This window comes from Aegilops tauschii, chromosome 4 (assembly GCF_002575655.3).
Source record: "Aegilops tauschii subsp. strangulata cultivar AL8/78 chromosome 4, Aet v6.0, whole genome shotgun sequence".
In the NCBI taxonomy this organism is placed as follows: domain Eukaryota; kingdom Viridiplantae; phylum Streptophyta; class Magnoliopsida; order Poales; family Poaceae; genus Aegilops; species Aegilops tauschii.
The window spans coordinates 96,334,468-96,360,545 of NC_053038.3; the positions used below are offsets into that span (position 1 = coordinate 96,334,468).

Below are 26,078 nucleotides of genomic sequence, written 5' to 3' on the forward strand. Positions count from 1 at the left end.
TACTGAAATTACGTAAAATACACGAGTATTTACATACCTAGTGACTTATTCTATGAAACAATAAGTGCTAATTTTTATTCAGTATGGTATTTTAATCTCCTTTCTTTTCTATGAGGTGACATGCATGCATGGGATGGTTAAAGAATTAAAGCCTGCCAAATTAACAAGTAATTAAGGCATTTACATTTGTTGCCAAATCAGTCGCTGAACACGACGTATAGGCAAGGTGCCTGGGCACCTAGGTGTCCCAAACTGTCGTATATATATATATGTGTGTGTGTGTGTGTGTGTGTGTGTGTGTGGTTGCTTGTCGTTGAGGCGACCGCGGAGCGCTTTGCTCGCGTCCCTCGCGCACGCTCTGCCAACGGTTGGGTGTGCGCATGATCACGTCGGGGGCCCCATATGCATGCAGTTGCGCCGCGCGCGTTGCTAGACGATGCAGTTATGTGTGGCACGATGGAGTTACGCGCTGCAAATTAGAACTGCAATCAGGGCCTGCCAATATTCCTGGTCGTCCGGCTTCCGCTTTAATTCCCGCGGCCATTATAACCTTAGTCTCTTCAACCTTTTGATCGCGCCCCACAACACAACAAGCACACCCATGACGACACACAGAGAGGGGATGTCTAGCGGTGCTCCAATGGAGTTCGGCGAGCATAGAGTGGAGACCCACGCGAGGCAGACGGATCTCTCGGTGGTGTACACCATCGACCTGGCCGTGGTGGACGACTACATCAACAACGTTGAGCAGTTGCTTGCTCAAGACAAGTACAAGGTGGTCGGCATCGACCTCCAGTACACCGCCGGTCGTCCCGGCATAGATCAGAAGGTTGTCGTCGCCCAGTTGTGCGTGCGCCATCATGTCCTCATCTACCACTACTGCATGGCCACAGAGCCTTGCGACCGTTTCAACAGGTTTGTCAACAGCACCGACTACAAGTTCGCCACAGTGGAAACCGCTGACAATGTTAAAGCGCTCAGTGTTACGGGCTTGGCCTGCAAGAACCTTGTCGAAATCCGTGACCACTACAGGGTCTAGGGCAGCACGAAGAAGGACTCCCTGGTTGAGCTCGCCTCGGCCATTATCGACCCCTACTATGAAAAGATGAAGCAGGATGCCCAGAGAACAAGTCCCGTATCCTAGCACAGGGCCTGGATGCGGCAACTGGATGAACCTCACTTCAGGTTCGCGGCCAAGAGCGTGTACACATGCTACGAGATGCACAGGCAGATCGTTGACATGAGGAAGTGCCTCGTTACCCAAATCGACGAGCCTGGATCGAGCCACAAGCAGAGCAAGCGTCACAAGAAGTAGATGATGATCAGATGATCGTTTATGCTAGTTAATCATGTATGTAATATATAGTTTACTTTATTGGTATGTGGAATTGTCATGTGTGTAGTAGCCACCTATGTAATTATGCATGTGATAGTTTACTTTGGTGTGTGCAAATGCCATGGTTGTAGTAGCCACCTATGTAAGTGGATGTTTAATTTGGTTATGCAACCATGTCCTTATAAGTGTGTGTGTGTGTATATGTTGTTGTTCTGTATGCAATCCCATCGCACAACACACACGTCTTATTAGCAACAACCGTCTGTGTTATTATTGGTCTTCGCACATATTTCTGATTACAGACCTATTTGCCGCGTATCACACACATCTTGTTATATTGAACCGTTTCTGTTCTCTTGTCTCAACACAAACAGTTCATCCGAGTGAACCGCATGCCGTATATCGCACACACCTTGATCTGGCTGACCGTTTCTTTTGTGTTGCCTAATCACAAACAGTTCATCTGAGTGAACAGTATGCTGTATATCGCACACACCTTCATCTGGCTGACCATTTCTTTTGTTCCTCCTCATCTCAAATACTTAAGTGAACTGAACCGTATGCCCTGCATCGCACACACAACTAAAATTTGAACTGTGTTTGATGCATCCGTCATCGCAAACGTTTTGCACCTTTTTTGATGGTTTTTTACACCACCGTTTGCGATTATTTCATCGCACACAGTTTCGTCGAAGGGTCTCTGATCGTAGTGTCGCGTTAGCAGCATCCTGCAGTAGAGTGAAGCTATGTCGGTATTTCCCCAAAGAGGAAGGGATGATGTAGCACAGCGGCGGTAGGTATTTCCCTCAGTTATGAGACCAAGGTTATCGAACCAGTAGGAGAACCAAGCAACACAACGTAAACAGCCCCTGCACACAAATAACAAATACTCGCAACCCGACGTGTAAAAGGGGTTGTCAATCCCTTTCGGGTAGCAGCGCCTCAAGATAGGCAAACAGACGTGAATAAAACTGTAGTAGATTGATAGATCGAACGTCAAATAAAATAAATAAGAATAAAACGCAACAAGGTATTTTTGTGTTTTTGGTTTAATATATCTGAAAATAAAAGCAAAGAAAAAGTAGATCGCAAAGGCAAATAATATGAGAAAGAGACCCGGGGGCCGTAGGTTTCACTAGTGGCTTCTCTCGGGAAAAATTGCAAACGGTGGGTAAAGAAATTACTGTTGGGCAATTGATAGAACTTCAAATAATCATGACGATATCCAGGCAATGATCATTATATAGGCATCACGTCCAAGATTAGTAGACCGGCTCCTGCTTGCATCTACTACTATTACTCCACACACCGACCGCTATCCAGCATGCATCTAGTGTATTAAGTTCATGGAGAAACGAAGTAATGCAATAAGAATGATGACATGATGTAGACAAGATCTATCTATGTAGAGATAGACCCCATCCTTTCATCCTTAGTAGCAACGATACATACGTGTCAGTTCTCCTTCTGTCACTGGGATCGAGCACCGTAAGATCGAACCCACTACAAAGCACATCTTCCCATTGCAAGATAAATAGATCAAGTTGGCCAAACAAAACCCAAATACCAGAGAAGAAATACGAGGCTATAAGAAATCATGCATATAAGAGATCAAAGAAACTCAAATAACTTTCATGGATATAAAAAGATAGATCTGATCATAAATCAAAGTTCATCCGATCCCAAAAAACAAACCGCAAAAAGAGTTACATCATATGGATCTCCAAGAGACCATTGTATTGAGAATCAAAAGAGAGAGAGAGAGAGAGAAAGAGGAAGCCATCTAGCTACCAACTACGGACCCGAAGGTCTACAAAGAACTACTCACGCATCATCGGAGAGGCACCAATGGAAGTGGTGAACCCCTCCGTGATGTTGTCTAGATTGGATCTGGTGGTTATAGACTCTGCGGCGGCTAGGATTGATTTTCGTCGACTCCCCTAGGGTTTGTGGAATATTGGGGTATTTATAGAGCAAAGAGGCGGTCCGGGGGCACCCGAGGTGGGCACAACCCACCAGGGCGCACCTGGGCCTCCTGGCGCGCCCTGGTGGGTTGTGCTCCCCTCGGAGCACCCCCAGGCGCTGACTTGGCCCATTGGGTGTCTTCTGGTCCATAAAAAATCTCCGTAAAGTTTCGTTGCATTTGGACTCCGTTTGGTATTGATTTCCTGCGATGTAAAAAACATGCAGAAAACAACAACTGGCACTTGGCACTATGTCAATAAATTAGTACCAAAAAATGATTATAAAACATCCAAGATTGATAATATAACAGCATGGAACAATAAAAAATTATAGATATGTTGGAGACGTATCAGCATCCCCAAGCTTAACTCCTGCTCGTCCTCGAGTAGGTAAGTGATAAAAACAGAATTTTTGATGTGGAATGCTGCATAACATGTCATCTCATATTTCTTTTCTTTATAGCATGGACAATTGGACTTTTATGTGATTCAAAGCAATAGTCTAGTTTTGACATGACAACTTAAATACTCAAGCATATCAACAAGCAACCATGTCTTTCAAAATATCAACGCTAAAATAAGCTATCCCTTGCCCATCATGCTCAATCATTGATCCATTCATGAAACACACTCGCATATTAACTACGCCCAATACTCAAGTATGATCATATTGCCTCCTAGTTGGTGCTTTTATAAGAGAAGATGGAGACTCAAATTCAAAATAAAAATTGCATAAAGTAAAAGAGAGGCCGTTCGCAGAGGGAAGTAGGGATTTGTAGAGGTGCCAGAGCTCAAAGCAAAAAACTTAGAGATAAAAACATTTTGGGAGGTGTGTCCTTCCCACCAACGAAAACGACTTAGAGTTCCCAACACTTTCCATGCTAGATATATCATAGGCGGTTCCCAAACAGAAAATAAAGTTTATTCCTTTTTCCACCATACTTTCACTTTCCATGGCTAGCCGAATCCATGGTTGCCTTCCATACCAACACTTTCCAAGTAATTTATTATTTGACAACATAAAGTAAATTCATTTTTCATTTCGGGACTAGGCATCCCTAATACCTTTGCCTTACTCTCGTGCAATGACAAGTGAATAAACACTCATCGTGAGAATAACGCATCTAGCATGGAAAATATTAGCCACCCCTCACCGCTCCGCGAGCGGTACGAACACACAAAAGAGAAGTTTATTTTGAAAATTAGAGATGGCACATATAAATTTGCTTAGAACGGCAAAACAATACCGCATATAGGTAGATATAGTGGAATCATGTGGCAAAACTTGTTTAAAGGTTTTTGGATGCACAAGTAGAGATCATACTTAGTGCAAAATGAAGGCTAGCAAAAGATTGAGAAGCGACCAACCAAGAAACGAATAATCTCATAAGTGAGCATTAAGCATAATTAACACCGAATAATGCACCACAAGCAGGATATAATTTCATTACATAATTATTGACTTTTGTGCTTGCATAGGGAATCACAAACCTTAACACCAATATTCTTACTAAAGCATAATTACTCATCAACATGACTCACATATCACATCATCATATCTCAAAACTATTACAAGGAATCAAGTTTATTTTGTCCAATGATCTTCATGGAAGTTTTTACTATATCCTTCTTGGATATCTATCACTTTGGAACTATTTTTCATATGTTACTTTTGATAAGCTCAAACAAACATAAGTGAAGATCATGAGCATAATATTTCTTTCTCTCAAATTAATTTAAGTGAAGCAAGAGAGAATTTCTTCAAAAATACTAAAGCACACCGTGCTCAAAAAGATATAAGTGAAGCACTAGAGCAAGTCCATAGCTCATAAAAAATTTAAGTGAATCATAGAGAGCAATTCAATAAGTCATGACATAATTTTGGCTCTCTCAAATAGGTGTGTCCAGCAAGGAATCAAGACTTAAAACACAAAATACAACAAGCAAAGACTCTTATCATACAAGACACTCCAAGAAAAAACACATAGTATGTGACGAATAAAAATATAGTTTCGAGTAAAATGCCGATGGTCGTTAGAAGAAAGAGGGGATGCCACTCGGGGCATCCCCAAGCTTAGTTGCTTGCTCTCTTTTTCTAGATTTTACTGTTCATGCTGAGATCATATGAGCTCAAACCAAGATGGGGACTTTCCAACACTTTAGTCATGAATGCCAATACATGCACATATAGGTGATGTTTTCTGAACATTTTGATATCTTATTCTCATTTTTCTAAGTTAGTATGAATTTTTTATGAAGTTTTCAAAGTGACGGTCAAACGCATAAGGCGAGCAAAGTGGTTTGGGCGGGAATGAGTGTTTTCGGAAACTAGAAATATATCTGCCGAGTGTGACCCAACTAGGGGCATAAAACCTATTATCCCTAAAATCTATGGGCCCTCTGTATCCTATGTGCATCAACTTCTATACTCAGGTACGACAATATTTGTCACTCCGACCACCCTATGCACATGTATGTTCAACAAACCCTAAAGTGTGATCCACACACGATATGCTTATATGTTGGGAATAGAAGGACACCACCATGTTATAACATACAATTCATATCAGTCACAACAAATTACCAAGGCCATATGACAAAATAAAACTACTCAGACATAGAACACCCTTGACGGGTAATGGAGAAAGCGGAGGAAAATTTTGAAAGCAATTACTATAACACCCTTGACGGGTAAACTCAATATTTTTAATAATATTTTTAGGCCTCCTTGGTTCAAAGGAATTTCTTTTTTTTGTGAGGTGGTTCAGAGGAATTTTATAGGAATTCTATAGGATAGGGTTCGTATTAGAGTTTTTCCTTTAGAGCCCTTTGGTTCATAGGAATGAATTCCTATTCCTACATAGGTTTGGTTTCTATCCTAAACATTTCATAGGAAAATAACCATGAGCCTAGACAATGGAAAAATTCTTGTGATGTGAACCAAATGACGTCTCTTTTCCTATTCCTACTCATAGTTGAGATACATGTCATCTCACTTCCTATAATTTTCCTACTCCGGTGATAATCCTATCCTATAAACCAAAGGAGTCTTTAGTGATTTTCTCAAATCAAAGGCCAGCAAAATTCGAAAGGATAATTCCCTGAAAGTACCACTGGTGAGGCAAGTGTGTAGAGATGTCCAAATCCCATCCAAGCCTCTAGTGCATTCATCCAAGTATCCAAGCCTCAAGTGCATTGGTCTATCTTCTATAAAATGATGGCACGTTGTTGGCGTGCTCTTGAAGAATTTTTGTTCAAAAGGACCACCTACCGAATCGAATTGCCAAAAAAAACCATCTCTGGATCCAAATGACAGAAAAGACCAACTGCACCGTGGCGGCAGGCGTGCCAGCCGACACATGGCACCTGCTGCACAGGCGCGGGTGGCAACTTATAAATTACAGGAATATGGATGAGTCCAGCCCTTGTAACAGAACAATGACTATTTGGTGGGCCCTGCCGCCACCAGCCCAGGCGGCCGGCCCTGCCGCCATGATTTTTTGTACATGCTGATCAATCGGTATATTGCCCTTCTCTTCCTCCCTCTCTTTGTAAAGTGACCGTGGAGCACACCGATGCATGCAGAGAATGATGAGTTGATGGGTGAGAGACACAGAGCTAGCCAACCAGCCATGCGAACACACACAGTCACACACATAAGCATGCCTTTTAGTGGGAGGAGACGTTCCCCTCGACGACGAGGCGTCTATAATGACTTCGTTAATCTCAAGATGATATGCCGGCTCAGTCTCTCGAAGGTGCTCATAAGGGTAGAGTATGCGTGTGTGCCTTCATAGGGTCAGTGTATGCGCGTATGTATGTGCGCTTGTGTCTGTACTGCGTTAAAAAAACACATGCACATGTTTTCATTCCATGCATATGTATGCATGTGCAATCCTATCTGCTCATTTGATAAAATAAAGCAAACCACACAAGGTGCCACCATAGCATGTGGCGGCAGGCCCCACGTCTTTCTTTTTTGTTCCCATACAAAGCTTGAAGTTGTGCTGCTCAACCTGCCGCTTGCGTCCCTGTGGCAGGTCTTGCCGTCTGCGACCTGGTGGCAGGTGCCACGTGTCGGCCGGCGCGTCTGCTATCAGGCACAGCTGATCTTTTCGGTCGTTTGGATCTAGAGGTGGTTTTTTTGGCAATTCAATTCGGTAGGCGGTCCTTTTCGACAAAATTGGCTCTCCAAAAGAAAAGATGTAAGTGTGCAGTAATTTCTCTTCTCCAATGTTGTATTTTTTTCTTCTCGTAAACTTAAAATTATGCCAGCTTTATTGATTACGTGGTCACGGTCTAATATTTGATATCCTTGCTATTCATTCCTGTCGTACAAATATTTGGTGTCCTTCCGCGAGGGCAAAATCGCGCGGTTGTGTACTTGTGCGCATGCATCAGTTGTGCGCTGGAACAGGCGGCGCCAGCCTAGATGCGTGTTGTTCCTCCTGGCCGTGGAAAGACAGTGCTGGCGGCCACTGCCATGACGGCATCGGCGGCGGGTAGAACGGGAACGGAGGCCACTGCTTTCCTGGCTCCGGTTGTGGCCATGCCGGGAACGGCGGCCACTGCTTTCCTGGGTCTGGCTGCGGCCATGCCGGAAACGGCGGCCACTGCTCTCCTGGTCCTGGCTCCGGCCATGCAGGAAGCGGGGGCCACTGCTTTCCTGGTTCTGGCTGCGGCCATGCCGGCAGCGGGGGCCACTGCTCGCCTGGTTCTGGTTGCGGCCATGCAGGAAGTGGCGGTGGGTGGAACGGGAACGGAGGCAGAGGCGGTCGGTCGTCGCCCGGACGCGTCCACGCGGGGAGCGGCGGCGGGTGGAACGGCGGCCACTGGTCGTTGCCCGGTGGCGGCTGCGGCCACGGGAACGGCCACGCTGGCGGATTCTGGTCGTGCGGGCCCTCCGGAACAGGTACCTCCGGGGGCTGGCCGCCGTCCGGATCAGGCGCCGGCGGCGAAAGGTCGGCCGGAGGAGCGTGTTTGCCAGGCCCGTGGTGCTTGGGCGGCGCCTTGGCATGGCGCTTTTTCTTCTCAGACTGAACGGCACCGTCGTCGCCGATGCCGAGCTCCGGCGGTTTATCGGCATTCGCGGTTGGAGGCTCGAGCTTGGCGCGCGCGGCTCGGCCACCTTCCAGCTGTGCATCGGCGCCATGGGTGGTGACCGAGGGCAGCGACCTCGAGGAGGCGAGGCCGCACGCCGAGAGCAAGACGACGGCGAAGGCCAGGAGGTATGCCATCTTCATGGCAGCTCTTACACGCATCGAGGATGCTCTTCTTGATGCTGCCACCATGTTAGCTAGCTAGGCGCGCTCCCGCTTGATGACAACCTGTGGTGCAACTTAGGAGCTTGCATAGCGCACCGTGTAGCTAGCTATACACGCATGTACGTTTATATACGGGCTGTGAGTGATCGATCGATTTGGGTTGAGAACTCGCATGTGCAATGTAGCCATTTAGATTTGAACATTTGTCACCATGGTGGGTGTGAGAAGGAAGCTTTACTATCTCAATCTTGTAGCTAGTGGCCTTGTTGTCTTGGCTCGTTGAATTTAGAGAGCACATCGGTAACTAATGGGTTGTTGGTGCCCATGAAGGTGACATGCATTTGCAAAGGATTTTAGGCAGGAGTCATCTTTTTGCTGAGGGTGGATCTCCAAATCTCTCTTTTAAAAGTCTTGTGTTTGTGCATGCGCATGGTGGCAAATAATAAAATCCACCATCGAACTTCATTAAGTGTGCTAGCTGTGATGATATGTCCTTGTGGGCCAAACATTGGCAGCAAGACATTCCCCAGAGCAAATGCTTTCGGCATTTTGGCGTGCAGAAAGGTAATAGGAGGATTAACCCATTTTGACATGCGTGGTTATCCTGCACCAGAGCAATACAAAGTGAGTGGATAAGTTAAATTTGGCGTAGTGGGGGCTGGTAAAACAGATATTTTTCCAGCTAAGCCCTCCGTTTCAAAATAAGTGTCGTGATTTAGTCGAAATTAGTAGTGGTCTTCTTTATTCTTAGGCCTTGTTTACAAAGCATTCTCATCGAAATTACGTGAGAATATGACTACCACAAAAAGCAATAAAATCGACGCGTCATTACGGACGAGTCAACGGAACGTGAACCATTCACCAAATGGAGGGTTAACAGGGAACACACCCTCGCCAAGACTATATTTTGATGTCAACTTTCTTTTCATACACATTCTACATTTTACGTATACATCAGGAATAATTTTATTCACATGTTTAACATTATTTAAATACATGATTAATTTTTTTGAGAACTTATATATTTTTATCTCTACTTTTTCCAAATACATTATAAATATTTTTGTACACGTCAGAAATGATTTTTATATATACGTTTAAAAAATTTCAAATACATTATTGACATTTTCAAACATATATTTTTTATGTCTATCTTTTCATACACATTGTACATTTTTATATTTTTCAGGAACATTTTTTATATCAACATTTACATTTTTTAAATACATGAATAACATTTTTTCCACATATATGTTTTGACATCTTTTTTATACGAATTATACAATTTTTGTATACATTAGAACCATTTCTATACACGTTTAACATATTTCAAATGTGCGATGAATATTTTTCACATTTGTATCTAAAGTGATTTTTATAATCGATATATTTAGAAAATTTCTGAATATAAGTAATATAAAAAATGCAGCAAAGAAAAAGTAATAAAATTCAAAAAATAACGTACGAAAAGAAGAGCGTGAAGGCATGTGGCCCGCACCCCCCCCCCCCCCCCCCCGGTTGTTTGCTAGCCTATGCGGGCTTCCGGCCCATTATCTCCCAACAGTTCCCATATGTTTACTGGGCTGGGTTTTCAATGGATTTTTCACACTTAGTTTCTGGTTCTTTTTTTTCTTCTTCTTGCTGTTCTTATCGTTTTTTTATTTAAAAAGTATTAAGTTTTTATCAGTTTTTTGTGATTTTTTAAAAAACATGAATAATTTTTCAAAGTAGTGAAACTTTGCCTAAATTCATGATTTTTTTCAAATTTGTGACCTTTATTATAATTTATGAACTTTTCCAAATTTTGCAAAAAAATAAATTCACAAACATTTTCAAATTCATGAATTTTTTCATCTTCATGTTTTTTTCCTAATTTGTGAACATTTTCATTGTCGTGATCTTTTTTCAGAATTATGAACTTTTCTCCAAAGTTAGTGGTCAATTGTCCATGGCGAGCGGTCAAATATTTGGTGGTTAAATTGTCTCATGGGCCGCGTCTCATATAGCACGCGTGTGAGTGCCACTAGTCTAAGGGGCACTACAAGCGCCAATTAGGAGCTCTCCCGACGAAACTCCTCGGTAGTACCGTTGTGGGCCGTGGAGGGCCATCGCTCATGACTATCTATGGCAGTATAATTTCAGCAAAAAAGAATTCACTCACCCGCACTTCTATGGCCCACCGGTGTCAGCGATACAGGATAAAGGGTCCCTCGTGACGCTAAGTGTCTGATATAGCACCAAAAGGCACGAGGAAATGGTACTCAGGATTCCGCGAGCACGAAGGCTTCAATCTCAGACGTCGACAATTCAAGGAGCTTGGGAGGTGATCAGGGTCTATTCCCGAACATTCATATTCCCCGAGCACCAACTACACTTCGGCGGGCCATCCAGAAAGTTCACCAGCTGTGAGGTGGTAAAACCAAGTTTGAGCGGCTCACTTAGAGTTTTATTTGGCCAACCGGCATAATTAATGTAGGCATGCATGCTTTTGACGGTCTACGCTTCGTAGATACTGATCATGAGTCAAGAGTATGGCGGCTCGTCTCATCCCAAGATGGTATCAGCTGGCACTCACGAGAGATGTGACAAGTGCCCTATCTCTTTGACTTTTGATGACCTGGAAGTGCATAGGGTTTAGTTGAAGTTTTTTCGAAGTAAGAGTATGAAAGGATCGGTATGGTTGACTAGATGGGGGGTGATTAGGCGACTAACAAAATTTAATCCTCTTTTACAAATTTAGGCTCAACACTAATGTAGGTTGTCTAGATATGCAACTAGATGGACAACCTATATGACAACCAACACGAGACCAAGTGCAAGCACGAGTAACCACATGAAATAAACTTGCACAAAGTAAAGGACCAAAATAACCGCAAGTGAAGTCGATGGAGACGAGGATGTGTTTCCAAAGTTCCCTCCTTTGGGGGAGGCATGTCTCTATTGGAGGGGCGTGGAGGCACAATGCTCCCCAAAGGGTCCCAAGGACTCATCCTATTCTCCTCACGCCCTTGCACGATTCAACATGTCATGAATCCACTAGCTGTGCCCTTGAAGTCGGCAACCGGGACCTTTACAAACATGGTTGGGGCTCTCTCCACAACTTAATTGGGGGCTCCCAACACCACAACGAAGCTTCAACACAATGGAGTGTGGCTCTAGGGTGACCTCTTCTGTCTAGAGTGCCCAAACACCCAAGAGTAACAAGATCCAGAAGTGAAAATATGGGGAATCAAATTTCCTCTTGTGGAAGTGTAGAATGGGGTCTCCTTTCTCAATCATTAGAAAATCAATAAGTTTGGTTGGCTAGATAAGCAGGTCGTGCAAGAACGAGCTTAGGAAGCAATGGAGGAGAGAGAGAGAGAGGGAAGAGGTATGTGAGAGGTGGAAGAACCACCTCCTTTTATAGTGGTACCCTAAATCCAACCGTTATGCGTAGAAACGCACAAGGGCGATACAACTACTTTAGGGAAGTGGTACAACCACCCTATGCATGATTGAGCATTCGTAGAGCCGGAGTGGTACACCCGCAGGGCGTCCCGGTTGTACCGGTTTATAGATATAAACCGAAACAACTGGTTGACCATCGTCTGGGACCCCACCCAAAACTCAAGTGGAATGACCCTACTCGCGGTGGTTGGGGCGGTAACCGGTAGAACCACCCAAAAGCGTCATCCGAAGATTGCTAAGTCCCGGGCGATACAACCGCCTTGGACCTTGATCATACCAGTAACTAAATAACTATAGGAACAACCGAGAAGCAACCGTCGGGTAACAGCCTTGGGATAAGCATATGAAGTTTATTGCCTATACTTTAACATGTCAATAGCTTGCTACCTGATCATGAGAAGTTTTATGATATGAGCTACTGTTTATGATATATAATGATGCTAAAAAAGTGATTGGTATTATCATTTATCAAACTTGTGCACTTGCTAGCATTCACACTTCATAAATTATTTCCTTTATCATTACCTACTCAAGAACGAGTAGGAATTAAGCTTGGGGACGTTGAGACGTCTCCAACGTATCTATAATTTATGAAGTATTCATGCCATGTTTACAAAAAATATATGGTTTTGGTATGGTTTGATTAGAACTAACCCGAACTGACGCTGTTTTCAGCAGAACTACCGTGGTGTCATTTTTTGTGCAGAAATAAAAGTTCTCGGAATGGGCTAAAAATTTATGGTGATTTTTTGTGGACCAAAAGAGACCCCTGAAACTTCGTGGGAGGACCAGAAGACCAAAGAGGGCACGACAAGCTCGCTAGGCGCACCCTACCCCCAGGGTGCTTGGAGCGAGCTTGTCGCTTCCTTGTGGGCCCCCTTGACATGAATCCTACGCCAAAAATTCCTATAAATACCCAAACCCCCAGAAAGAACCCTAGATGAGAAGTTTCGCCGCCGCAAGCCTCTGTATCCATGAAAACTCAATCGGGACCCCATTCCAGCACCCTGCCAGAGTGGGAAATCATCACCAGAGGCCATCTTCATCATCACCGAAGTTTGGTTGTTGTTTGAATAAAATACTTAAGATCTATTTTTTATGAGAGAGTCTTCACATAGCTACTTAATTATTTGACTACTCATTGATCTTCACTTATATCTTTTTGGAGTAGTTTGTCATTTACTCTCGTGCTTCACTTATATCCTATGAGTAAATGGTTGAATAAACTGAATATCATAAATGTGAAATTATATATGTTTCATATGCTTATCCCATGGGGAGTAATGGCTTCACATAAAAGAAGTATAAGTGGTAAAATTTATTGAAAATTAGCAAACACAACATTGGTCACTTACAATTCATGAAAGAATATTGAAGGAAGAGAGATTTCACATATAAACATACTATCTTGGACATCTTCTATGAATGTGAGCCCCATTAATTATTTTCAAACTTGAGCAAATTAGTTGAAGTTGGACAAGGAAGACAACGTAATGAGTTATGTTTGGGTATATTTGTATAGAAGTTTTATTGTTACGGATCCTCCAACATGTGGTGCTTGCTTAGGATCTTTTGTTAGCCAAAAATTCGTACTAAGTAGAGATACTACTTGTGCATACAAAAACCCTTAAACCTAGTTTCTTGCCATAAGTATCCACCATATCTACCTATGGATTGAATAAAATCCTTCAAGTAAGTTGTCATCGGTGCAAAAAGCAATAAAAAATTGCTCCTAAATATGTATGATCTTTTATTGTAAGGGAAAATAAGCATTGTACGAACTTGTGATGGTAAAGAAATAAAAGCGACGGATTGCATAATAAAGGTTTCTATCACAAAGGGCAATATAACATGACGTTCCTTTGCATTAAGGGCTTACACATCCAAAAATAAAAAGCGCATGGCAACCTCTGCTTCCCTCTGCGAAGGGCCTACCTTTTACTTTTATGTATTTACTTTTATGCAAGAGTCAATAGTATTCCTTCTCATTCCAATCTCAATTATTCTCTAGTTGGCAAGTATCATGTGGTGGGGAAAGATCCAAGCATATATGGCCATTCAAATATATTTGATCATGAATTATTATTGTTGACAATTATTTATATGATAAATAAGTTGGGAGGCGAAACATTAAGCCCATATATTTCTCTGTGTTTGATGGATGCTATTTGTTCTAAAAATATGCTTTTAGTGTTAGCAATCATGGAAGACTATATGATAGTTGAGTATGTGGAATTTGCTAAATTAAAGCTCTTACATAGAACCTTCCTGAAAATAAGATGAATTGCAATTGTTTGATGACTGAGAACATAGTTTGTTAGTTTTCAAGAAAGTTTATTGTCTATACTTTAACATGTCAATAGCTTGCTACTTGATCATGAGAATTTTTATGATATGAGCTACTGTTTATGATATATAATGATGCTAAAAAAGTGACTGGTATTATCATTTATCAAACTTGTGCACTTGCTAGCATTCACACTTCATAAATTATTTATTTTATCATTTACCTACTCGAGAACGAGTAGGAATTAAGCTTGGGGACGCTGATACGTCTCCAATGTATCTATAATTTATGAAGTATTCATGCCATGTTTACAAAAAAATTATATGGTTTTGGTATGGTTTGATTAGAACTAACCCAAACTGACGCTGTTTTCAGCAGAACTACCGTGGTGTCATTTTTTGTGAAGAAATAAAAGTTCTCGAAATGGGCTGAAAATTTATGGTGATTTTTTGTGGACCAAAAGAGACCCCTGAAACTTCGTGGGAGGACGAGAAGACCAAAGAGGGCACGACAAGCTCGCTAGGCGCCCTACCCCCAGGGTGCTTGGAGCGAGCTTGTCGCTTCCTTGTGGGCCCCCTTGACGTGAATCCTACGCCAAAAATTCCAATAAATACCCAAACCCCCAGAGATAACCCTAGATGAGAAGTTCCGCCGCCGCAAGCCTCTGTATCCATGAAAACTCAATCGGGGCCCCGTTCCGGCACCCTGCCGAAGGGGGAAATCATCACCGAAGGCCATCTTCATCATCTCGGCGGCCACCATGATGAGGAGGGAGTAGCTCACCCTCGGGGCTGAGGGTATGTACCAGTAGCTATGTGTTTGATCTCTCTCTGGTGTTCTTGATTTGGCATGATCTTGATGTACCGCTAGCTTTGTAAATATATTTGGATCTTATGGTGTTCTTCCCTCTCTACCTTCTTGTGATGAATTGAATCTTTTCCTTTGAGGTTTTGTTATGTTGGATTGTATCTTTTGGATGTGAGAGCTCTTGATGTATGTATTGCGATGGGATATCCATGGTGACAATGGGACGTTTTATTAATTCACTTGATGTATGTTTTGGTTATCAACTTGCGGATTCCCGTGGTGACATTGGGGTAATCTATGCATAGGGGTTGATATGCGTTTTCATATTCCTTTCTCCGATAGAAATCTTGGGGTACTCTTTGAAGTTCTTTGTGTTGGATTGAATATTATGAATCTGAAATTGTGTGATGCACATCGTATAATTAGCCCACAGATAATTGTGGTGACATTGGAGTATCTAGGTGACATTATGGTTGATTGAGATGTGTGTCATATGGTGTTACTTTAGTATGAACTCTAGGGCTGTTTGTGACACTTATAGGAATAGCTTCAAAGATTGATCAGAAAGAATAACTTTGAGGTGGTTTCGTACCCTACAAAGAATTTCATCTTATGTTCTCTACAATAGGAACTTTGAAGTGATTCTTTGCTGCACGTTGAGGGATTTTTATATGATCCAGTTATGTTATCATGTTTGAGAGATCTTGCACTAGTGAAAGTATGAACCATAGGCCTTGTTTTCAAGCATTGCAATACCGTTTTTGCTCACTTTTGTTATTAGTTACCTTGCTGTTTTCATTTATTCAGATTATAAAATATATTTCTACCATCCATACTACGCTTTTATCACTATCTCTTCGCCGAACTAGTGCACCTATACAATTTACCATTGTATTGGGTGTGTTGGGGACACAATAGACTCTTTGTTATTTGGTTGCAGGGTTGTTTGAGAGAGACCATCTTCATCCTACGCCTCCCACGGATTGATAAACCTACGTCATCCACTTGAGGGAAAAATGATACTGTCCTACAAAACTCCACTCTTGGAGGCCCAACACGAGTCTACAAGAATAAGTTGTGTAGTAGATATCAATGGGTAAGAAAAGCGACTCTCTCCTTGAAAAACAGAAGGCTATATGGTGGGTGCTATATGAGTTTGTGTACGTGTTTGATTCCACCATACCTTCTGATGCAGACCCCCTCTCAATAGTATGGATTTCCTACGACCAAAGAAAATAAAACACATCGGAAACTCCTTCTCGCTCTTTTCCATCTAGAAGGGAGCCCAACCGTCTTGTGCCATATAGAGTGTATATACCTGAGTAGCTTAGGCACACAGTTAGTCTGTAAATTGCATTGTCATCAACACCAAAACACTTTAGGCGGAAATGCCCTTTCAGAGTATCGAACCCACATGGAGCACAAGAATTAGGCTTTGTCTCTTGAAGGGTTTAGATAGCAGTGCTTGCAAGTTAAACGCAATCCAAAGTAAAGTGGAACGGAATAAAAATATTGGGTGTTTGTGGTGAGCAAAGAAATAAACTTGCAAAAGTAAAATAAAATAACGCCGGAAGAAAGTGAAGGTTTTTGAAATCGATAGGGCTAAAGCATAATGCTACGTCAGATTCCTAAGCCACTTTATATATTTTTATTTGTAGGCGGAGGCAAGTACAGGTACGTGCATACACATGGTAGCCCTCTATCACATATACCACTACCATTCATCCCCACTTCGGTTACTGAATGATAATTAAGGTGTCTTCCCCCATGGATGTAACTTAAAAGTGGTCTCCGTTTACCCCATGCTACAACAATCAGGGATGAAGGGAGATAGGCCATGTCACTAACGTACTTCCGCAACCAGCCGTCACGCCAGCAGTAATAACCTTCCGTCCAAAATTGACATATGTTGGATGGTCAACTTCACCCAACATCAAGAAGACAATTAACATAAACATATAAAGAGGATATCAAATCGAAATACCAAACGATCTTTTTACATACTAGGGTTCCTCCATGCCCCCGAGAACTAGATAAACTACTCACACATCGAGGGGCCAAAAGGGATGAGATGAATCATGATGAACATGGTGATTTCACTAAAGTAACACAAGATTGAATCCACTCCAACTATTGTATTACAAATGGATGAGATGATGATAATGGTGAAGCCCCCTTGATGTAGTGTTGCTGCAGCGAAGTCAATCCTTGAATCAGTCTCTCCCTTCGGATGCCTTTCGGAGGCTGGGGTTCTGTGTTCTGGATGTGTTTCTGGAGGTTGTGGGGCGTCTGTTCCCCGATCTGAATGCACGAGGGAGAAGTAGTCGACCAAGGGAGGCCGCTGCCATGCCATATACGATCGTCCATACGAGCGTGTGCGCTCATTGACGATGACATGTACCTAGGGTAGGGTCTTAGGCCTGACCTAGACACCCTACCCATGGACACTACCCTAGAGTCCAAGGCCTGCAAGGTTCAGCAGAAGATACCGACTGAAATCGCCCTGGGGTGCAATCCACTCGACGGAAGATTCCACTCGGATATCCCAATTCCACTCGATCATGTTTAAATCACTCGACCATACAAGATCTCACTCGAAGTGCAGAAGGCCTAGAATCACTCCAGGACGACAACAGTCAGGCATTCACTCCGTCGTCGTACAGATCATTTATTGTGGGCGTTACCAGTAACGTTCAGGACATAACTCACACTAGACCAATGATGGCGGGCGTTGCCGCGCCCGTCTATTTTGCTGTTAGAATGATAGGAATTTTTGTAAATAGGAGACAAAAAAGTAAACATAGCTGGAAAATAAAATATTGAAAAGAAAAAATAGTCCAAAAAATTTGTTTTACATAAGGATTTATTATTGTTTGGAAGTGTTGGTATTCCACTCAGTAGTAAGTAGCAATAAAAGGAGAAAAATATTAAGCTAGGACATGTTATTCCCATTTCAGTTGCATACATACAATGTACGTGTCCATTTGTAGCTTATGGCTACTTTCAAATGAATAAGGTCTTGACGTAATAAGAAAACACATATAACTGTTAATAGCCTTGATCAAGGAGCAAAGGCTAGCCTTCACTTAGTGGAGTAATGACAGTAACCTGAACAAGAATATGCAGGAAACCACACGAATTATAAATTCATGAATTGACGAAACATCGACATACTGACCAACTCTGCCAAAGGCGCTGGATAGAAGCTTTGCTTTTCTGGGTGGCATAGTACACACTTCATGACATGTCAAATAATTGTAGAATCTAACTTCCAAAGCAGAATTCACATGCATGTATGCATCTCTGATCCATGATCTCGTCATACTAATTTCAAATTTGAATAAAAAATGACTATTCTTTTATTTCAGAAAATCAGAGGTATATGTATAAATGCTTCATCTTTGGTTTCTGATGTCATCTTAGAATGACATTGACTTAGATTATTCTGCTATTTCTTGCAATAGTCCCGCAAAGATGTGTACAACGCATCAACTAAAGTCATTCATAACAAAAGAAAAGAGTGTCAACTCATCCATGAAATTGCCATTCTTCTTCATCAAATCAAGCAAAAAGACAAAGATTGTTTAAACATGGCACATACGTTACATGTAATGAACCTGCAAGAAGTTAAAGAAATAAAGTTGCTATTATGTGCAAGAATCCATGCAATGTTTTCAAGGTAAATCGGGACTGAAATGGGATTAGGGAAGCATTGCATGACCTCTCAGCAGATCAAAATCTATATCATCTTCCTTACAACCCTGCTTGCATTGGTATTTACAGTAGTTGATTAGTTCAACACCTACAGGGCTACACTACTTACGCAGATGAGTCTTAAGCATTTGAAAATTAAAGGAAGAAAAACATGCACGTGATGTGAGCATATACAAGGTAGTAGATTATGAAGGGCCTTCGTTTTTTGGTAAGAAAGCTTCTAAAGAGCCGAATGTTCTGGAAATTTCTAATAAGAGGCGGACATGAATGAATTTACTTAAAAAGCGTGATTAAGATACTATAGTATTGCAGCTTTAACAATTGATTTTTTATTATACTCCAGATTAGGTGTTGCCTAAAAAAACTCAAAAAAGAATCATATTCTGTTTATCCTTGCTGATGATGTTGGACCAAAAGTAGATTCTGAATTAGCAGGTTAGTTTACAATTAACATAGTTACTGCAATGCTCATGCATCATCTGTGGCAGCTGATGGTTTGTGAATGGTTAAGAACTCCTGGTCTGTACCTTTACTCAAGGAATTGTGCTGAATAACCTAATCATACAGATATTGATGACTTCTTAACCACAAGATCAGGCATACTTGCTTCTGCTAGCACAATGAATGATGTGCAGTTGCAATAACAAAAGCGCCATATGGAACCTACATGTATTATAATCTTACCTGAAATGTTGGGAAGGATGCATGTCAATGTCCTTTTAGGATGCATAATAATTGTCAGTTTCACCATCCTTAACCGTTATTATCACGCAACACTAACAAGTTGTGCACAATTCTAGTAGACATACAAAATTACAAATGCAGATATTCAATTTGATATGTACTGAAGTCATAACAGATGCAGTAAACAGGACATGCCTGTCTTGGGTATCTCTACTACCATGGTCATTGCAAGAAATCGGAGCTGCTCCATGCAGTAAAAGGCAACATCATGGTGCCATGGTGGAGAACAGAACTTATTTGGTTATTTAAATGAGCTTAGCTGTGTCTCTCCTTGCTAAATAACTTCCTTAGAGCAATACAGTTTTAGTGTCTCGATCTCTGCATCAGTATCAGCATGTGATGTAAGTACTTGTAAGCTCAGGAGATGTAGTTAATAAAGAGTACAGAAAACATAGGATGATAAACAAGACAAATTTAATGTAGGACCACCCTTACTTTTGACACCGAATAATTATTCACTTGAATTATTATTTTCAACAATACATTCAGCAGAAATTTGGCGAGTCACATACTCACATTACAGATGCTAACTAAAGTTTAACTAAGAGAGATAAACTTAGTAACCATTTTGCCAGATACAGTTTAAGTAATAAAGTTAATAACAAAAGGAGTGACTTGTGTTTCCTAATTGATAGAAGGACAAAGTTAATAACAAAAGGAGTGACTTGTGTTTCCTAATTGATAGAAGGACAACTATTACCTTTCAAGTATGTAACGAGAAGTGGCTTGATTGACTATGGAACATCAACAACAAATTTGACATGTGGTGAAGCATAATTCAGAAGGACGGGGAGGAGCAATAGGGGTGGCGACTCTAGAGCCTCCTTGAAGCTTGTATCTGGTCATCGAGGAATCGGCCAATGGGTACTCCAGGGAAGATCGTAACACGTGGTTTTCACTGCCTGCGTCCAGGAATTTCCGGAGAGGGATGGCTTCCATGGTGCTGACCATCGACTGGAATGAGAAAAGGGGAGGCGAACCTGGTGGGGCGATAGACAGGGAGTGAGCAGGTATTGCCCAGTGCCATCTGAGGGTTTCGTGCCATCAAGCCATCAACAGAAGTTCGGCCCACACTTGGAAACAACAACTTAAGAATGGAACCATGGCGAGGGATCCATCTCGATGCCTTCGCCAACACGTACTCCCTCCGTTGACTCAACTTTATACTAACGTTAGTACAAATTTAATACAAAGTTGGGTCATCTATTTTGAAACGGACATGTTTACCGAGGATGAAGGCGCGACGGCTCGACGGGGGTGAGATCAGAGAGGTCGAGAGGGGTGGGATCTTAGAGGTGGGCATGGAGACTACTCGACGGCTCACCTGTGCTTCGCCCTAGATCGAGATTGCCAAGGGATGGGAGGGGTCGGGCAGGATGTACTATTGTGCAGGATTGAGGCAGGGGGAGGGAGGAGGTAGGGGCCAGAGTCGTTGACTCTTGGCAGATTTGGTCGTGTACAGGGTGGACCGTCCATCAAGGATCGAACGAGAGGCCTCCAATTTTGTTCCTAGAGTAGCGGGGCTTGGACATCCGGCCTGGCGCATCCGACAGCCAAGAAAGACTGGAACAAGCAATCTAATGGTCAAAATTGTTCGAGATCGACAGAACAAATGATTGAACTATGTCTTTGCATTAGATGAAGTGCTATATATAGCACTGGAACAGGCGTTTACAAAGGGGTGTCGGTTCAGACATAACCGACGCAACGGTTGGAAAAGTAACCGCCAAAGGTTAATACAAGCAGGGATTAATCCCTTAATTACTATGTTAATTAATCTTAACACTCCCCCTAACCCATGCTTGTCCAGGTAGCATCATCATCTTGAAAGAGACTCCTCCAAAAACCGTGTGGGAAAAATATGAGGAGAAAAGAGTTTGATATGTTGCTAAAAACTCCTTCAAACCATGTGGGAAAATAAGAAGAAAGATGATGCAACATATAATGGTTATTGTCTCTTTCACCTCAATATGAGAAACTCATAGAATTTAGAGGATAATAGATATGTCGTATATACTTTCCTAAAAAAACCCCGGTGGGGAAAACAGAAAGTATGACATATGATCTCATGTTGATATTACCTCATTAAAAACCTTTATGAAAACATGTATAGTAAACTCACGAAGGGAAAAAGAGTATAATATGATGCATTGATGTAACACCCCGCATGTAACTTGCCATATTTGTAACTCCGACTCTTGCCATTTTCGGCTATGTGATATGTTTTTCCCTCCGTTGTCGGGTTTTGTTTTTCGTTTTGTATTTTGCCATGTCATGCATTTTCATATCATGTCATCATGTGCATTGCATTCGCATACGTGTTCGTCTCATGCATCCGAGCATTTTCCCCGTTGTCCGTTTTCCAATCCGGCGCTCCTATCTCCTCCGGTGCACCCCTCTTGTTTTCTTTCGTGTGCGTGTGTCAAACTTTCTCGGAATGGACCGAGGCTTGTCATGTGGTCTTATTACACCACCCGGAGACTACCGGTCAAGTTTCGTTTCATTCGGAGGTCGTTGGTACTCCAACGGTTAACCGGACATCCGCAAAGTCCATTTGAGTGTCCAGCAAACCCCCCCTCCAAAACCAGCCCAAAACCCACCAAACTCTCTTCCATGCTCTAGGTCGTTCGATCACGATCGTGTGGGCGAAAATCGCACCTCATTTGGAGTCCCCTAGCTCCCTCTACCTATAAATATGTGGGCATCCCGATTTACAAACGCAGTCTAAACCCTAGCTCCTCCCTCCGCGCCGCGCTGGACGCGTCCGCCTGCGCCGGGCAACGTCCAACCGCCACCCTCCGCGAATCACACGCTGCCACGTGTCCTCCGCCGCCGTCTCGCCTGCGCCCCGCCGCCGCGGCTCGCGAGCCCACGGCCGGCCCGCCCCGGGCCGCACCGGGCCCGTGCGCCTCGCCACCCGCGCCGCCGTGCGCCGCCGCCGCCATCGCCGCCGGCCGGCCCCGCCTTCACCGCCGCCGGTCTCCCCGCCGGACCCCGCCGCCGGCGCACCACCGCCTCCTTCCCCGGGCCGCCGTGCCTCCTCTCCCTCCTTCCCCGTCGCCGGCCAGGAGCTTCCGTCGCCGGTCAGGGGAACAGGCCCGATCCGATCTGGTACCCTCGTGCCCGTTGACTTCCTCTCGAGCCCCCTCTTTTCTTTCAAGTCTGGAAATCTTATCAGTATCTTGCTCTGTTCCTGATGCTATAACTTTGTGCATGTAGCTCCGATTTGCGCGTATAATATGTCAAATTGTTCACCTCGTGATGCTTTTCATTTTGTTCAATTGCACCATTTTCATTAGAGGTCATCTTGATGCCCAAATCTTCATTGGAAGAGGGCTAGTTGCTGTTATTCTCTGGTTCTTGACAGAACTTGGAGATTTGTCATTTTTGTATCATTTATTCTGTGCATCTTTTGAGCATGAGCTCTACATGTGTTTTGAAGTATGCCATGCCATCTTTCCAGTGGTGTAGTCCATGTATTTTTGTGATCTCTGTGGTGACTAGCACAAGCATGCAAAGTAGGCCCCATAATATTTCTGATTTCAGGACTAAGTCCTTGTCTGCTGTAATTTTGTTGCCATGTAAACTTGATGCTACAGAGAGATCCATGCATATTTTGGAGATGTTCAGTAAGGTTATTTTGTAGCTATAGTTGTAATAGATCCATTCCTGCAATTGTTTGCAATTATGGAGTGCCATAGCATGACTCAATCTTGCTCTACTTTTGCTATAAAATATTTCTGGCAGATTCTTAACATGACATGCATTTTCGCCAAGCTTATTGTAGTTGATCCATACATGCTATGCAATTGTTCTTGGCACGGTTAGCTTCATAAACATGCCATCTTGCTGTAGGTATGCTTGGTTTGTCATGCATTTCTCTGTAGTGAGTGCATCAAGCTCACAAAGAGGCCTACATATTAATATTTCTGCAATGTTCTGATTTCTGCTAAGTCTGAAACCTGATAACGAAACTTGCTATGTTTACATGCTTGCCATCATATCTTCTGGTCCTTTTTGGCTTATGGTCAGTAAGGGACTTTTGTCATGTGAATTTAGTAGAACACTACCATGCCTTGTTGTGCTATGTTAAGTTCCTGTAGCATGTTGATTTTGTGCTCTGAACATTGCTACCTGATGCTGATTTCTGCCATGTCCAGTTTTTCACTAAGTCTGTGAACCTGTAATCTTTTGCACTTTTGCCATGCTTGTTTGAGCTTGATATTTTGTGAACTAGCCGTAGCTCAGTGTTCATTTTTTGTCAAGCATCTCCTGCAGATTACTACCATATGCTTTGTTGCTATGTTGGGGTGCTGTAGCATTGTTACTTGTTGCATTTTAAGTGCTATCTTGCTGTATATCGCAGATTAGTGTCATTCTTGTTTTGCTCGCCATTTGCAAACCGTGCATCCGATTCCGGTGATCTTTATATCGATTTCGACCAAAATCATCTCATCTTTCCAGTGGAATGCTTGGTTTGCCAAGTTACTGCCATGTTCATCATTTTCCTTCCGGAGCACGCATATGCATCGCATATCATATCTTGCATATCATACATGTTTTGCATCATGTTGCTTGTGCATTTCTCGTTGTTGATTGTGGTTCCGTTTGTTGTGTTCTTGTCTTGGGTAGAGCCAGGAGACGAGTTCGTGAACGAGGAACCTGTCGAGTACGCTTACGAGGATCAAGCTTTCGACAGCTCTGAGAATCTTGCAGGCAAGATGACCACCCCTCGAAATCACTTCTATCTTTGCTATGCTAGTTGTTCGCTCTATTGCCATGCTCGCTACCTATCACTTGCTATATCATGTCTCCTATTTTAGCCATGTCAGCCTCTAACCACCTGTTCCTAGCAAACCGTTGTTTGGCTAAGTTACCGCTTTTGCTCAGCCCCTCTTATAGCGTTGCTAGTTGTAGGTGAAGTTGAAGTTTGTTCCATGTAGGAACATGGATATGTTGGGATATCACAATATCTCTTATTTAATTAATGCATCTATATATTTGGTAAAGGGTGGAAGGCTCGGCCTTATGCCTGGTGTTTTGTTCCACTCTTGCCGCCCTAGTTACTGTTAAACCGGGATTATGTTCCTTGAGTTTGCGTTCCTTACACGGTCGGGTGATTTATGGGTCCCCCTTGACAGTTCGCCTTGAATAAAACTCCTCCAGCAAGGCCCAACCTTGATTTTACCATTTGTGACCTATACCTTTTTCCCCCGGGTTTTCTAGAGCCCGAGGGTCATCTTTATTTTAAACCCCGGGCCAGTGCTCCTCTGAGTATTGGTCCAAACTGTCAGTCGCCGGTGGCCACCAGGGGCAACTCTGGGCTGGCCTATCGGAAGCTTGGACAATCCGGTGTGCCCTGAGAACGAGATATGTGCAGCTCCTATCGGGATTTGTCGGCACATTCGGGAGGCTTTGCTGGTCTTGTTTTACCATTGTCGAGATGTCTTGTAAACCGGGATTCCAAGACTGATCGGGTCTTTCCGGGAGAAGGTTTATCCTTCGTTGACCGTGAGAGCTTATGATGGGCTAAGTTGGGACACCCCTGCAGGGTATTATCTTTCGAAAGCCGTGCCCGCGGTTATGAGGCAGATGGGAATTTGTTAATGTCCGGTTGTAGATAACTTGTCACTTGACCCAATTAAAATACATCAGTGCGTGTGTAACCGTGATGGTCTCTTCTCGGCGGAGTCCGGGAAGTGAACACGGTCTGAGTTATGTATGACGTAAGTAGGTGTTCAGGATCACTTCTTGGTCATTTCTAGATGACGTCCGTTCCGTTGCTTCTCTTCTCGCTCTCATTTGCGCAAGTTAGCCACCATATATGCTTTTGCCGCTGCAGCTCCACCTCTTTGCACCATCCTTTCCTACAAGCTTAAATAGTCTTGATCTCGCGGGTGTGAGATTGCTGAGTCCCCGTGACTCACAGATTCTACCAAAACAGTTGCAGGTGCCGACGATGCCAGTGCAGATGATGGCGTCGATCTCAAGTGGGAGTTCGACGAGGAACGTGGTCGTTACTATGTGTCTTTTCCTGATGATGAGTAGTGGAGTCCAGTTGGGACGATCGGGGATCTAACATTTGGGGTTGTCTTATTTTCATCTGGATTTTGACCGTAGTCGGTCTATATGATTGTATTTTGGATGATGTATGAATGATATTTATGTATTGTGTGAAGTGGCGATTGTAAGCCAACTCTTTATCCCATTCTTGTTCATTACATGGGATTGTGTGAAGATGACCCTTCTTGCGACAAGACCACTATGCGGTTATGCCTCTAAGTCGTGCCTCGACACGTGGGAGATATAGCCGCATCGTGGGCGTTACAAGTTGGTAATCAGAGCCATCCCCGACTTAGGAGCCCCCTGCTTGATCGAATCGCTGGCGTTGTTGAGTCTAGAACAAAAATGTTTTGAGTCTGAGGATTATATATATCGGAGAGTAGGATTCTTTTTACTCCTCAGTCCCTTCGTCGCTCTGGTGAGGTCTCCTGACGTAGAAGTTTTGACTACTC

The 26,078-nt window shown here is 43.1% G+C and overlaps 1 protein-coding gene and 1 long non-coding RNA gene across 2 annotated transcripts; both read right to left on the minus strand.

Annotated features, from left to right (window-relative positions):
* Nucleotides 1-7,259: 7,259 nt before the first annotated feature.
* LOC109762271 (uncharacterized) lies at nucleotides 7,260-8,793 on the minus strand. Its single transcript, XM_020321097.4, has one exon. The coding sequence runs from the start codon at nucleotides 8,589-8,591 to the stop codon at nucleotides 7,698-7,700; it is 894 nt and encodes a 297-aa protein (XP_020176686.1). The 5' UTR covers nucleotides 8,592-8,793; the 3' UTR covers nucleotides 7,260-7,697.
* A 9,829-nt stretch (nucleotides 8,794-18,622) lies between these two features.
* LOC120962784 (uncharacterized) lies at nucleotides 18,623-21,009 on the minus strand. The gene is made up of 2 exons (XR_005753722.3): nucleotides 20,264-21,009; nucleotides 18,623-19,881 (listed from the first exon to the last, which is right to left on the minus strand). It is a non-coding gene; the product is annotated as an uncharacterized lncRNA (long non-coding RNA).
* Between the last annotated feature and the right edge of the window lie 5,069 nt (nucleotides 21,010-26,078).

Coding starts and splice junctions, on each gene's coding strand:
- LOC109762271 (XM_020321097.4), bottom strand. CDS start 8,591: ATGGTGGCAGCATCAAGAAGAGCATCCTCGATGCGTGTAAGAGCTGCC.